At 37.9% G+C, this 15,019-nt stretch overlaps 1 protein-coding gene across 3 annotated transcripts in view; it reads right to left on the bottom strand.

The window, feature by feature from the left end:
- Positions 1–15,019, bottom strand: part of CACNA2D3 (calcium voltage-gated channel auxiliary subunit alpha2delta 3) — a 1,248,789-nt gene that overhangs the window by 286,267 nt on the left and 947,503 nt on the right. For all 3 annotated transcript variants that reach the window (XM_089681870.1, XM_089681868.1, XM_089681867.1), the window contains 4 exons: positions 12,422–12,467; positions 12,249–12,346; positions 6,765–6,858; positions 5,465–5,560 (listed from right to left, as the gene is read on the bottom strand). In XM_089681870.1, coding sequence (XP_089537996.1) covers positions 5,465–5,560; positions 6,765–6,858; positions 12,249–12,346; positions 12,422–12,467 — 334 coding nt within the window. The remainder of the gene's footprint in view (positions 1–5,464; positions 5,561–6,764; positions 6,859–12,248; positions 12,347–12,421; positions 12,468–15,019) is intronic.

Genomic DNA, 15,019 nt, shown 5'->3' with positions numbered 1-15,019 from the left:
TGCCTTACTTAAATGAATAGTATGTCAAATAACATGCTGCTCAGAAACATACAAAAGCACAAATGTTTTGGTGTGAATTAGCCCTTAACAAAATCAAGAATAGGAGTGCAAACCTTTTTCTAACTTTTATTTGTGCTTGAACTAAAACCACACATATACCATGGTACCTTAAAAAGGCCCAAAATCAGTAGGTGCCTAATGCTTTTAATATATCACATAATACAGTACAACTGGTTATCTGGTAATTATTATATAATTAAAAATATTATTCCAGCTGGAAGGTAATATATTCGTAATTAGGATGTAAGTAGGTGTTGCCATCGGAGGTACACTAAGAGATGTATTATCTGAAATATTAAAAACATTAGGCCCTTTTAAGGTACCATGGTATATGTGTGGTTATAGTTTAGGTTTGAATAAAACAGTTTTAAAAGGGTTTGAACTTTGACTTTTAAATCTTTATTTTGTTAGAAGTTTTATAAGGATTTTTTTATACAGAGATAAATATTTGAGGATGGTCCATAGAAGTCCATAAGCCAAGTCTGTATAAGGTTTGATATTCTTTAACTGGTGAACCATTAGAAAAACGTATTGCCAGGGACACCACCAACAAACAATCTGAAATTTTGGCCTGTTGGTTCAAGTTCAAAGCCACCTCTCTGTACCGTGATATTATCATGGTTCTTTATTGTATCAGTGGTAGTTCACTACCAATTGTGTTTTTTCTTTATCAACCGCTATGCATCTGACCTCTTCAATTTTTTCTTCCCTCCTTTCTCTTTCTTCCTCCTTTTCTCCCTCCTAAGTAAACTGAAAACAGTGCTCTCTATGTAAGCCACATAATGATATATATGTGTCATGACTTCGGGGTTATTATTTGTACACCGTACCTTTGTGATTATAGCAAGTCCTTGCATACTGTCTAACTGTGACATAACCCATTGTGATGCCATGTTTTCTCACTCACGAGAGCTTTTTTGTTTTATTTTGTATTGTTTTCTCTTGTTTTATGCATATGCAATAAAAACGTATTAAACAAAAAAAAACTGATGAACCATTACTAAGGAGAATGAATCTTACACAATAGTAGCGTAACAGACCACCATCAGCTGTTTCTGGAGAACTGGTATAAATGAAAATCCCTGTTACTGTCTACCTTTAAAGAAGAATAGGGGGGCAGTCTCTCCAAGTTACTAAATGGACACCGAGGATTTCTGCAGAAACATTCTATTTTTCACTGTATTTTGTTTTATGGTGTTTGGTACCTCAATGGTTGGACAAACCCACTTAGAAAACATTATATATCATTTCTGGTATCTGATTTTCTGTCACAGGACTTGCCAAGCAGTCTAGAATCAGGCATTTTCTCATCCTATGCTCTGTTTTAATGCCAATGTTTGTAAAAGATTTATTTTAAAGTGGAACTCCAGGCAACACTATTTTGAGCATTTAAATATTAGAACCTTTTTCACGACTTCATGCAGAGATTTTCTCCTACTTCACATTCCAAAGAACATATGGACTTGCAGACAACAGTAAAAACCCAACTAAGGTTCTAGCTGTTAATCACCCTGTTGTCTTTTTTTATTACTGTTTGTATCCACAATGAAGAGATTTTCCCTTATTTTATAAGCCTATGACCACAAAGAAAGTGAAGATATACCTACCAAATATACAACCAAAGAACCTGATAGAGTTTCTAACGCTACCACACTCTAGCCACATCAAAGTTCTTGTCTACAGTTCCAGTTTAGGCATTCAAATGTAAAATACACCACAAGTAGGATATTAAAATCTAAGACAGCTTTAATGGGCCTTAATGTATCTATGAAGAACAACTGTACCTTTGGCTGTGCAGTTCAGGACATGGCCGCACAGAGAAGATTGGTGGATAATAATAAATAATAAGTAGTTATCCAGGTGGGCTACACTGAGGGGGTTTGTGACGCCTTATAGGACAACTCGTACCAAAGGTAACCTTGTCCTTTAAGGAATAATTAAAGTTTTACATATCAGCTCTAAAAACTGTATTTCCCATAGTCTATCCAGCATGGTTAAAATCAATACGAACCACATCTTGACTATGCAGTCCGGCCATGGTCACCAGGCCTGAAGAATGTTCTTGAACTGTACAGAGTTCACAGAAGGGCAACAAAGCTAGTAAGGGGGCTAGACGACCTCAGTTACGAGGAATGACTACAAATATAAAAATTATTCTCCCTGGAGAAGAGATACCTAAGGGGGGATATGATAGCCATATACAAAGCTTTAAATAGCGACTCTAGCATTAGAAGGAGACTGCTAAATCTTAGGTCTCTAAAGACACACAGCGCCACAATGAAGTTGGACGAGAGGTGGTTCAATCTTTAATTGTGTAAGGGGAACTTTACTGTTAGATAGGTGAGGATGTGAACTATCTTCCATAGTTGATGGTCTGAGCAGGGATTATAGATAAATTAAAAAAAAAGATGGGTTTTTATGCAAATACAATGTACGGGAAAATAGTAGTGACATAAACTCAGACACACACTCAGGTTGAACTGGATTAACTGAAAACGTAAGTCAATCTTCTCAGCTATGGAACTATGTAACCACACCTCAAATATCAGGAAATGCTGACACTCACTGCACAGGGACTGATGCTTCATTGCAAATACCTAGCAAACCTTCCTCTCCTTTGAATATGGCAAATGCGCCCAGTTTAAGACCACCTGACAGAGGAGCTGGGCTGGTACAGACAGTGCTATGACATGCAAGAAGGGAGGGGGTTGTGCAAGGGAACTGACTTGTCAAATTTTTCAAGCAAGTTCGAAGGCACATTGCATGTGAATAAAGAATAATTTGTGGAAAGGAAAAACATTGCAAATAAGCATTAGAGGGTGGGCATAAATGACACTCTTGACAAGCACTGGAAGATTATCACTGCATGAGGTATGGGGTTAGGGGTAAAAAATCATGAGCAAATGAATGCTGAAACTCCTGCGCTGGACAATGAGCTCCACAATGTCAGTAACCCCACATGGAGTACTTCTTGGGAATGCAGGCCTTGCTGCCCTCAACGGACCAGATAAATCCAAAGAAGCTGTGTGCAAAGAAACAAACAGAAGGCGTGCGGACCTAGTGCAATACCTTCTAAAAATTAGATTTATTGAATAAAAAGTAGTATACTCACAAAAGAATAAAATCAAAGGCACATCACAAAAAAGACAGCATGGTCCAATCTCCCTAGATGGTGGCTGTTGGGGGACTGTAGGCCTCCAAATGGCTGGCTCTGAGGAAGAGGTTCTGCCTCAAAACGCATCAGTATTTGGAGGCCTACAGTCTTTTTTGTGATGTGCCTTTGATTTTATTCTTTTGTGAGTATACTACTTTTTATTCAATAAATCTAATTTTTATGGATGGGGGGGTGATTGAGGACTTTGGCTTTCAATTAAGACAACAACCACCAGCACAGGGGGCACTTCTCATTAAATGTAAATCCCATCCCTTGTGCTGATTAAAACAAACAAAAAAAAAGCTTAGCTTAGGCTTTAAACTTAAAGCTTGTTCAGAGCTGATACAATTATGAAAGTACAGTTATGCCTTAAAAGTATAGTGATACTTTCTTTTTTTATAATGAAGTATCCAGAACAACTTAAAAAAATGGTCAATAACTTGTAGCAGATGGGAAAATTACACTAAGCTGGAGTAATACGGCATAACACATCGTATTCAGAGTATCACAACCACTTCTGCAAACAACTTAACACAAAACTGCTGTTTTCTGATCTCAAGGTTAAGCTAAATAAGCAGCATTTCATTTTAAGCTTAAGAACATAAAAAAAAAGAAAAAATGAAGTTGGCACTGGAAACAATGGTTAGGGAGAAATGCACAACTGGGGTGCACAGCAAATGAAAGCCCTAAAGCAATCTAGTTTGGCACTTACGTTTAAGACGTAGGGTCTTGGATTTAGGTGGTTGAAAAGAAAGACTTAGCAATTCTGCAATGTGACACAATTTGTAGACCATATTTCATGATCACAAAATGGCTCTCTATATAAATTAAAATATAATAAATATATACAAGGAAAAAAGAGAGGAGATTTTCCATATGAACCAGACAGATGTTTGCTGGCATTTACTAGAATGCAAAAGAAAATATGACTGCTAAAAATCTGACTGGCTAATGTTTTTTTCTATTTTCTTCAATTTTTAAAGGAAAACTAAATTTGTTTAAAATCTTTTACAAGTGAAAGTAATATGTTTATCTGAAATAGTCTTATTAATATTTGGCAATGTGTAAAAACATTTTTTTTTATGTCAAAATCAAAAAGCGACTGGGAGCACAATATAGTAATGGAAAATTTGAACCCAGAAATATCCTTTTACATCACAATGAGCAAAAACTATAGGAATCACAGTTTCGGGTGTTCCTGCCCTATCTCAGATTCAAATGTAAACACTTTTAAACTTGAGAAAGGGTGCATTGTTTATAGCACTGCACACTATTTGTTTTTCCAAAGTTCACTACATGCACGAGATGTTAACCACCTGACTCAGTTCTGTTGACTATTGACTGTGGGATACTTGTGAACCAACTGGTTACCTGTTGTAATGGTGAAGACTCAATTTGGCAAGTGAGAAAACCTGTCTTTATTTCTGTTGGCCCACAGCTGAGAAGCCAGCACCAGATCGCTCTCTGGTGCTGCTCGCCTTTCTTCCTTAGAGAGGTTTAGAGTCCCTTCCCACCTCTGTGGTCCAATGCAGCACATTAACACTCATTATGTAACAAGGAAATGTGACTTGTGCTAAGCAAGATAATTAATAACAATGAGCTGCCAATTCATCACAATGCATCATAGTGTGTGCATTGGAACTTCTATTTGCCCTGTTGGCTTAGGGTGGTTGGATTATAAACTATATGGCCAAAGCGTTGTGGAAAACTGATCTTCGCACCTATATGAGCTTTTTGGATATCTCATTTCAAAACCATGGGCATTAATATGGAGTTGGCCTCAATTGTACATGTATAACAGCCTTTAGTTTTCTTGTAAGGCTTTGTACAAGATTTTGGAGTGTGTCTGTGGGAATGTGTGCCCATTCTACCAAAAGATCATTTGTGATGTCAGGTAGAGATGCTGGATGAGAAGTCATGGCTCTGTTGAGGTCACGGTTCTGTACAGCCTTCTTGAGTTCCTCCAAAACAAACTCAACAAACCATGTCTTTATGTAGAGAGGCGAAGTCATGATGGAACAGAAAAAGGTCTTCACCATACTGTTGCCAAAAGGTTAGAAGATCACAATTGCCTAAAATATGTCTGTATGATTTAACATTTACAGTACCCTTCACTGGACTCACCTATACAATACTCTACATGGATAAATGAAAATCGTCACAGAAATATTATCATAAGTTTACATCAAGGGCAATATATATACTTTTAGCCAATAGAAATGAGAGATTCAGGCACTAAATTCTGCTTACTTGTAAGTTAGCTGCTCTGGGCCCACAAACAGATTCACACGGGTCAGTCCAGTGCGCGTACCAAGGAAAGCAATCTCCACGTCTTTGTCTGAATTTCTGAATATAAATATGAATATAAGATTAAAATCTACTGGACATTGCAGGAAGTGAGCCAAACATACGAAACCGTATAAATCAAATTCACTCTCTGGCAAACAGCTAGCATAAATAGCTGCTGTAACAATTATCAGAGTGCATCGACTGAAAAGTCTTGAGACACAGTTATGACTACAGTTTCCTAAATTTCAACATGCCCACTGGACATAGTGGACACTTCAAAAGTCTACACAATTAACATTCAAATAGAAAGGCAATGAATATTATTTACAAATGTGTCTATTTTTTTCTGGAATTTAGCTTTGTCTTCCCCTAAGATGTAATAGGAGCTCCAGTGATATTTTATTTTAAGCCAATTCAAATTATGCCTTGCAATAAGCCATATTGTCAATTGAATGCATTATGGTGGATTTAGGCAGCCCATTCATTTTAAATAGGCTGGCAACACCAACTCTAGGCACAAGTCCCCTCCCGCACACACGCACACACACAATGCAAGGGTTAAATATTTGTTAAGTCTAAGAACCTGCAGAGTAGGCTGTTTTATTTACCTGGCTCTTTGCTATGGCAGGCTTTGGCGCCGTTCTCCTCTCCCCCCAAAGCTCTGGTTTGTGGGCGGAGCTTTGTGGTGGAGGCAGGAGTGTGATTGGCTGAGAGCAGTTTACATAGGAGGCTGCTACAGATTGGTTGTGTCCCATGAATCAAGGGAGCCTGCTGGAGCAGGAAGTCACATAAGTAATGCAGCCTTTTCTGCAACCCGTTAGACTTAACAAGCATTTAATCCTTGCCCCACTACAAGGCTATTTGTTTTGTTGTTCTTGTACCAGGAGCTGGACCTTAACTCAGACATACGTTGAGATTTGCTGCTGAGTAGCATTGGGATGGTATTCAAAACGAATGGTATCACAATGCTGATAATGCATTACTATTCATTATGGGTATGTGTGTTTTACCCCCATCACATCATTGTAAGTAGGCTTGTTATCTAAGCATCACTGTCAATCAACATAATGTGGATGGAAGCAGTTGGCACAAATACATTTTCCATTGCAAGGAAAAAAGTAATTCAGTCACACTTATTGATAAAAACAGCAACTCACATTAAGACAATATTTCACTTTTTAATGAGTACTTCTTTAATATATCAGTACTGCTTTTCTAATAACTGGATGTTTTTTTATCTTTTATAAGGACATATACTCACTCAGATTTGTTAAGTGCAAGGCTGGTCCAATAAGCCTCCAATGGAGCGCTGACCACAGCATCAAACAGAACCTCTTGTATTAGCTCTTTGTCACCTGTGTCAGAACAATATATTATGGGAATCTGTAATGTATTTATATATACTTTATTAGGTACACATATATTACAAGTTAAAAGTATGTGTTTGCCTTTCTGGTATGACATTTGCTTAGGGATTATGTTGAACAGTGATCTGATAGCACCATGTAGTACCTGCAGATTTGTAGGCCACTATGCAGGCTAAGAACCTCCTTTCCATCTGAGATTTTGACAACACCATCTGCATGTTTAGTACTGCAATTGAAATTAGCCAGACCGGGTAATGTTTTACCAAGTTAAAATCATCTGATTTTGGTCATCCGGCACCCACTGTGGCCTAATTTTCACTATTCTTGGTTAAGAGGAGTGGAATTCATAATGGTTTGCTATATCCCATCCTCTTTATAGTTTTACATGATGTGATACTAAAGAGGCACGGTCAGCTTGTCAATGCAGGGCAAAGCAAAAGTGTCTCTACAAAGGGCATCCCCCAACCCCTATATACTCACCATACCTGCACTCCCTGGCAGCTCCCACAATTACAGAATGTGGAAAAAAAGCACTTGACCCATAAGGTTATCTTATTGGTATCGCCACACCCTCCTTGACGCATCATATAATGCAACATAAATGTAAATTAAAGTGCCATACCACTGCTGAAAAGGTCAGATATGACTTTATTTTAATAGCGGTCAGGGTTATAATTGAAAAAATAGACAAAATTAGAAGTAAACTGGACCTGCTGGTGTGGCAGCCAAACCAGCTACTGACAAGACCTGTACTTGTAATCACACTGGAAGAAATACAAATAAATGTACAGTCTACTTCTTATCCATTTACATTGCTTTCAATCTCAAGCCTTGATGAAGGGGGTGGTTTTGGACTTCTGAGCTGTGTTAGATATTCTTTTGATTGTCTCCCTGATCTCCATTGGAATAAAGTCTGACCTGGACCTTTTAGCAGTGGTGTGACACTTCAGTTTATATATTTTTTCAATAGCATTGTCATATAAATGGAGGATGATTTCACCAATTTGCCGGTTTGCCTTCAGCATCGGCTACTGAAGAGCAAAGACATGTGGTGGAGTCAGGGGATGCCCTTTGCAAAGACAATTCTACTTTGCCCTTAATGCACAAGGTAATTGTGTCAAAATGCTACTACTGTAAAGAGTGGTTATCTAAGAAGGGACTTTTGTCATGTTAGCACAAATGGACAAGTATGGACATTCTTTTTAGATCTCTATTATAAACTGCCACTTTTGGATGCTTTTGGCACCTTTGTTTATATACATTAGACTAGCAAGTGTAGCAAAAGAATATCCCATGAGGTTGACAGTTTTTATGATGCTGCAACCACCACATCCGACAGCAACAATCATCAGTCAAACTCATTCAGATTGCACATCCTCCCTATTCAAGTGTTTCCTAAACCTCCAATGGTTTTTGACCATGTCTGCATACTTTAAGAATTGCAGCCTTATGACTCACTCTTTGGCTATTTATAGTCATAAGCAGGTGTACCTAATAAAGCAGCCACTGGGTACTGCTATGCTACTTACTTGGAATATGCAACCCATGGAAAACCAGCACTATAGGGTTTAATAACAAGAAGCAAAAAAAGGCTTTCAGCTGTGGTATGAATCTTAGCCAACTAACTACAGAAAACATATCACATATAATACACTGCTCAAAAAAAATAAAGGAACACTTTTTAATCAGAATATAGCATCAGGTCAATTAAACTCTTGGGATATTGATCTGGTCAGGTTGTTAATCAGTTTCAGCTGCTTTGGTGGTAATTAAATTAACAACAGGTGCACTAGATGGGCAACATAGAGACGACCCCCCAAAACAGGAATGTTTTTACAGTTGGAGGCCACTGACATTTTTTTCCCTACTCATCTTTTCTTACACTTTTTCACTAGTTGTACTTTTGGCTAGGGTCAGTGTCACTACTGGTATCATGAGGTGATACCTGAACCCTACAGAGGTTGCACAGGCAGTCTAACTCCTCCAAGATGGCACATCAATATGTGCCATTGCCAGAAGGTTTTCTGTGTCTCAGAGCACAGTCTCAAGAGCATGGAGGAGATTCCAGGAGACAAGCAGTTACTCTAGGAAAGCTGGATAGGGCTGTAGAAGGTCCTTAACCCATCAGCAAAACCAGTATCTACTCCTTTGTGCAAGGAGGAACAGGATGAGCACTGCCAGAGCCCTACAAAATGTCCTCCAGCAGGCCACTGGTGTGAATGTCTTTGACCAAACAATCAAAAACAGACTTCATGAGGGTGGCCTGAGGGCCTGACGTTCTCTAGTGGGCCCTGTGCTCACTGCCCGGCACCATAGAGCTCAATTGGCATTTGCCATTGAACACCAGAATTGGTAGGTCCACCACTGGCGCCCTCTGCTTTTCACAGATGAGAGCAGATTTTCCCTGAGCACATGTGACAAACTTGAAAGGGTCTGCAGAAGCCATGGAGAACATTATGCTGCCTGTAACACTGCTGCAGTGGGCCCTGGGTTGTTCCTGATGCACAACAATTCCTGGCCTCACGTCATGAGAGTATGCAGGCAGTTCCTGGAGAATTAAAGAATTGATACAATTGAATGGCTCCCACACTCGCCTGACCTAAATCCAAGAGAACAGCTCTGGGATATCATGTTTCGGTCCATCCCATGCCACCAGGCTGCACCTCAGACTGTCCAGGAGCTCAGTGATGCCCTGGTCCAGATCTGGGAGGAAATACCTCAGGACAGCTTCCATTGTCTCATTAAGAACATGCCCCGACATTGTCAGGCATGCATACAAACATGTAGGGGCCATACAAACTACTGAGTACCATTTTGAGTTGCTGCAATGAAATTGTAGCAAAATGGACTAGCCTACTTCATCTTTTTTTCACTTTAATTTTTGGGGTGTCTTTGAATTCAGTCCTCTCTATGTTGATTATTTTATTTTCCATCAATTGATGGGGCATCCTTACATTCCAAACACATTACCCAGTCCATATCAGTATATATATCCAGCATTATATTTTTCCCCATTGAGATCTGATATGTTTTCAAAGTGTTCCTTTAAGTTTTTTGAGCAGTGTATAAGTAAACAAATTGTAGACACACTCAACAAGTAGTTATTAGAATCCCCCATAATTCCACTGGGAACTAATGATATCTCTACAAAATCAAACAGCACATACATTACTTCTACTGTCTATATTCCAGAGTGGATTAACAGGAAATATTCATAGAAAGAAAGACTAAACATAAAACATTCATCAACAGCATACTGTAGATTGGGCTTGTGGATTTTTTTATTCTTTCTTCTTTTAGGTTAAGGTTAAAATCTTTCAAGGCTAATATCTTGAGTTCAATATCATTTTAAATTAGCTTTTTAAAAATTTCCAAATTGGTATTTAATATAATTTTTATGCTTTATATACAATATTTATTTACAAATAGACATTTAATACAAAGTAGACCGGTGAAACTGGTTTTGTAGAGCATTCTGAGTTTGCTCAGCAGTAGCTGCTTCCTTTGTGACTATCTCTGCCTAACTGAATCTCCAAATATTCGAAGTGAGTAGAGCAGGCACAGAGATGGAGGTAGGAGCCAATTGTTGGACTCATTCACATGCATTTCGTTTAAGTTTGAGTTTAAGCAACTCAACTTTGAAAATGGGCTATTTTTTAGCAAAGCAGCCAAAGTCAGGCTATTAAATAGAGGAAAAAGACCACAGAGCTAAATACTGTATACTGGCTGGATAAAGTAAATATTAAATATTTATATCTAGTATTTCATATTCACATATTTTTAAAATCCTAATTTTACACCTTATTATCCATTTTATACAAAACCTGGATATCTACAACAGCATAATAAGGATGTCATCTCTCCTAAGCATTCACCATGATCAAATTAAAGCAAATTTTCTATATACTGCCATAAAGGACCAAACTGATGCATGATGAAGTAAAGCAAAGTGAAACTGATGGGCAGTCGAGTTGAGTAGAAGCCAAAACGAGAAAACAAACAGTTTTTCTTTGGGGGGGGGGGGGGTATGGTAGCTCCAACCCCAAGTCAGCCCTTATACAGGAACGTTCATCTGACATCCTCATTGAACAAATCAAAAATGCATGACGCATAAAAACACATATTAACGTATTAAAAACCCAGTGTATCACATAATGAATATATATGTCAACATACAGCAACGAACAATAAAGATGTATATCATAAATAGACAAAATTAGACATGGATAGATGTGAACCTGGTTTTAGTGTAACATTAAATGCTGTTCTTTATTCTTGCAGTAATATTATTCACCTGTGATATAGATTAGTGTTTTTATGCATCTTTCGTGCATTTTCAGGTACTCTTATTGAAGTCTATTGGGCCAACAGACGTATCTGCACCTTTTTCTAAGTTGCATTGAAATGTGTTACATAGGTTTGAGAGGGCCCCATAGACAATGAAATTCCTCATGTCATGTAATGTCACAGGACAGCTGAAGCATAACAAATCACACAGATCTGAACAGGAATTAAATCTAACAAGACCAGGATTTAGGTGAGATGTGTTCATACATTTTTTTGTGACATTACCAATGTGCTGTGTTCTAGAACCCCAAATGGCATCATGCCATTGTTTAAGCACCCCAATAAATGTATTTATAATGGAAACTTGTTAGGTTAATATTACTGCAATCTACCATACCCCAGAATGTCCAAAAAAACATGTTACATACTTACAACCAATACAATCCTACATTTTTGATTATGTAATTTTGTGGTTTCAACCTGAAATAATCAACCTGGCAGCACGAGAGCTCCAAACTATATATTTATTGGTGAAGATACAGCTGTTTTGATAGCACACCCACTGGCCACCTAGTGCTCCGATTAAGTTGATTACAGTTAACATTTTTTAGAGTTTCTTTAGCACAGGCTACACCCTTCATTGCTTATCAGTTTACAACACTCATGATGTATAGTGGACCAGTCTACAACACTTAATGAGTATAGTGGACCAATACACATTATTCAAATGTACCAATACACATTACTCAAATGTCATTTAGCTGAATAGACAAATAACCAAATACAATTTATATTACAATAATATATATATTAACTTATATTTGAATATGTCTATATATGCCTAATAATAATAGTCATTACTAATACAATGGACCTTACTTTAAGATACTCATGTATATATTAACTTAATTGAACTCTTTTATTACTAATATTTCATTAAAATGTATTAGTAAGATGTAGGATATATCAAGGATCACATTTAACCCTATACATTTTAATCCAGATTTTTCCACTCTTTAACAAGCGGCAGCCTGACTCTAGTCTTAAAGGGGAACCCAGAGCCATCGAAAAGCAATTAGGGTTTTACTTACATTGCAAGGATGGCTCTTTTCCTGTGAGGTATTTTTTTATTGCTTTTAACTGAGTGAGGTGACGGTGCTCTGGATGCAGATCTGTGTTGCAATACGTCCTTTAAAAAAAGAAGCTGTTAGTCCATTGAGAACACAACAAAACTGCCAAGAATTAGAACACTTCTAATACTCACCACTCATCAGCCAAGGAAACATCAGGGTGTTCTAGGTCATGTAAACCTAGGAGCAAAAGTCAGAAGATCAGAGAGTTATTTTACTAGTTTATTCTGTGCATTGAAATCTGCCATACTATATGTTTTGTCTGATTTTATAAAATCAATGGTAATTCACCTGTAGTGGAATAATCACTGACACAGAACTACAGTCAGGGTAAAAATCATCAAAAACATAGAGGTTTACTAAAGTCAAACAGGCTGTTGAATTAAGTAGTATGATAATGAGGGATGTGTGGTCCAGAGGGGTAAACACACCCTATCACACCGTTTTCTGTGATTCAACAAGGAAGTGAAGGCTTCTGGGAAGTGGCCTACAGGAAACAAATGCTGAGAGACCATCTACAGGAAATGATGCAATCTAAAAATCTGTTCAATATCTCACAGGAATTGAAAAAAATTAAAAAGGTCCTGTGGATGAGGTAAGTGAGAGAAAAGCACATTGGGATGGCAAGTCCAGAAATCGCATTGGAATACACTTCTATTTATTATGAAAAATGAAATTCTGCCCAAAAAGGTGAATGTATCCTTTAGTGTGCACCTCAATGTTTGTCCCTGATTACAGGAGTTTATACATTGACTAAGGCCTCATGTACACATGAACTCACTTAGTCGTTAAACTCTCCTGGCAGCAGAAAAATGCTAAACGCGGCAAAAGCACGTGGAACCACTGTACCACGTTTAGCCATGTTTAGCGCTTGGTCATGTATTTATTTGATTGGCCAGAGCATTTTTCATTGAAATGGATAAATTCTCAAGCGTAAACATGGCTAGCGCTTTACATGTGTTTTTTGCTGCGTTTAGTGGTTTTTGGCCAAAATGCTCTTCTCCTGAATGTGATTATTTTGTGTTCAGAAGAGGAATGTTTAACTGCCCCTAAACTCTGCTGCTCCTAAACTCTGGTAAAAGCCTATGGGTACATGGACACATAGGCTTTTATTAGTGGAGTTCAGGGGCTTTGGCAAAAAACACCAAAAGCTCCTAAACTCACGTTTAGGAGCAGTAGTGTACATGAGGCCTTATAAATCACAGTACATGATTTAATGTGACCAGATCAGCCATATAACATCAAGACAAAAGGTATATAAAGGGTTTAAGGCATGGGTGTCAAGCTGGCAGCCCTCCAGCTGTTACCAAACTACAAGTCCCATGAGGCATTTCAAGATTGACAGCTACAAGCACAACTCCCAAAGGCATAATGGGACTTGTAGTTTCGCAACAGCTGGAGGACCACCAGTTTGACACCCCTGGTTTAAGGTATATATGGGGGGAAATGAGATGGGGGAGGGGGGTGAAAGCCCAGAAGTTCAATGCAGAAGGGTCAGAATTTTTTTATTTTTTTATTGAACATATAAGAGACTAAATTCTGGTTTAGACATAAAACATTCTATTCAAGTAGGTATTCTTAACTCAAAAAGCACCTTCTAATGCTCTCATCCTTCTCTAATCTCTAAATTCCTTTTCCTGCAGTGATCAGACTTCCTCTTAAAGGGTACTGTTGTTGGTTCCACTGTATGTAGGAACGTAGCCATCTTCTCTTGCTTGCTACCAAGATGGACTATGGACTATGGGATTTGTAGGGATTTGTGCATAGAGCAGTGTACATGACCACAACTGACATTCAGGAGCTCACAGAGGATGTTGCAAGGAGGAAGAAAAATGTAGAAAGAAACAATTTTATGGAACAGGGTCATTAAGTATTGCATGTGTGTGGATTATTTTTTGGAAAATAAGAATATAATTTAGTGTCAAGTACCCATAATCAGAAGGATGTTGTCTCATGATGGCTAACATTTCTGCAGAAACTGACATAATCTCACAGTCTAAGTTATGAACAATTACAATGCTGGAAATAAAGATATCATCACCAGACATGATAAATCTTTAATCATAGCTACAGGGGAATTAAGAGTCTGATTTTGTTCCCATTCTTTCCCTATAACCTCTATCTTAAAAAAAACCAACAAATTAGTTAAACATTGCAGAGACAGACTTCAGGAGAGATTCAAAACAGAGAAGGCAGAGTTTTGTTGTCTTATTGTTGGCAGATGTTTCCATGGCATTCCTATATAGATATATATACCAAGTTCTGGGGAGCACTTGACAAATTTCTTACAGCCGAAGAATTCACTAAACAATATGCTGTAACTAATCTGACAGCTGTTACGACCCACAAATGAAGTACAGAGACAATGCAATGTGTACTAAAAAAAGGAAAAATACAGTCCTAAACATTTGGGTTAGAATAAACTTCATGCTTCAAGCGTCTTAATGAAGACATCAAATGTGGTTTATGAATTCAAGCATCTCTCCACATCCTACTTTCGGATGTCTGACTTTTTTTTAATATATGTAGAAATGCTTTTGCAAATCCTGGGGACCTTCAGGTCTGTTGCATCTGCCTATATGTCCCTCTCATCCTACAATTCAAATCCTGTGTATTTGGCATTGACAGACGTTTTCTCATGAGGGTTCCAGAGTTCTCTTTCAGAAGACCTATTTTACAGTGCTTTAGTTGATGGTCCTTCAACTAGTGCACCATCCCAATGAAATACTACT

Source organism: Staurois parvus, unplaced genomic scaffold, assembly GCF_062004578.1.
Source record: "Staurois parvus isolate SC_StPar_1 unplaced genomic scaffold, SC_StPar_1.0 ptg000282l, whole genome shotgun sequence".
Classification (NCBI taxonomy): domain Eukaryota; kingdom Metazoa; phylum Chordata; class Amphibia; order Anura; family Ranidae; genus Staurois; species Staurois parvus.
Note: the sequence above shows the minus strand (reverse complement) of the source record. Positions and strands in the feature narration are given on the sequence as shown.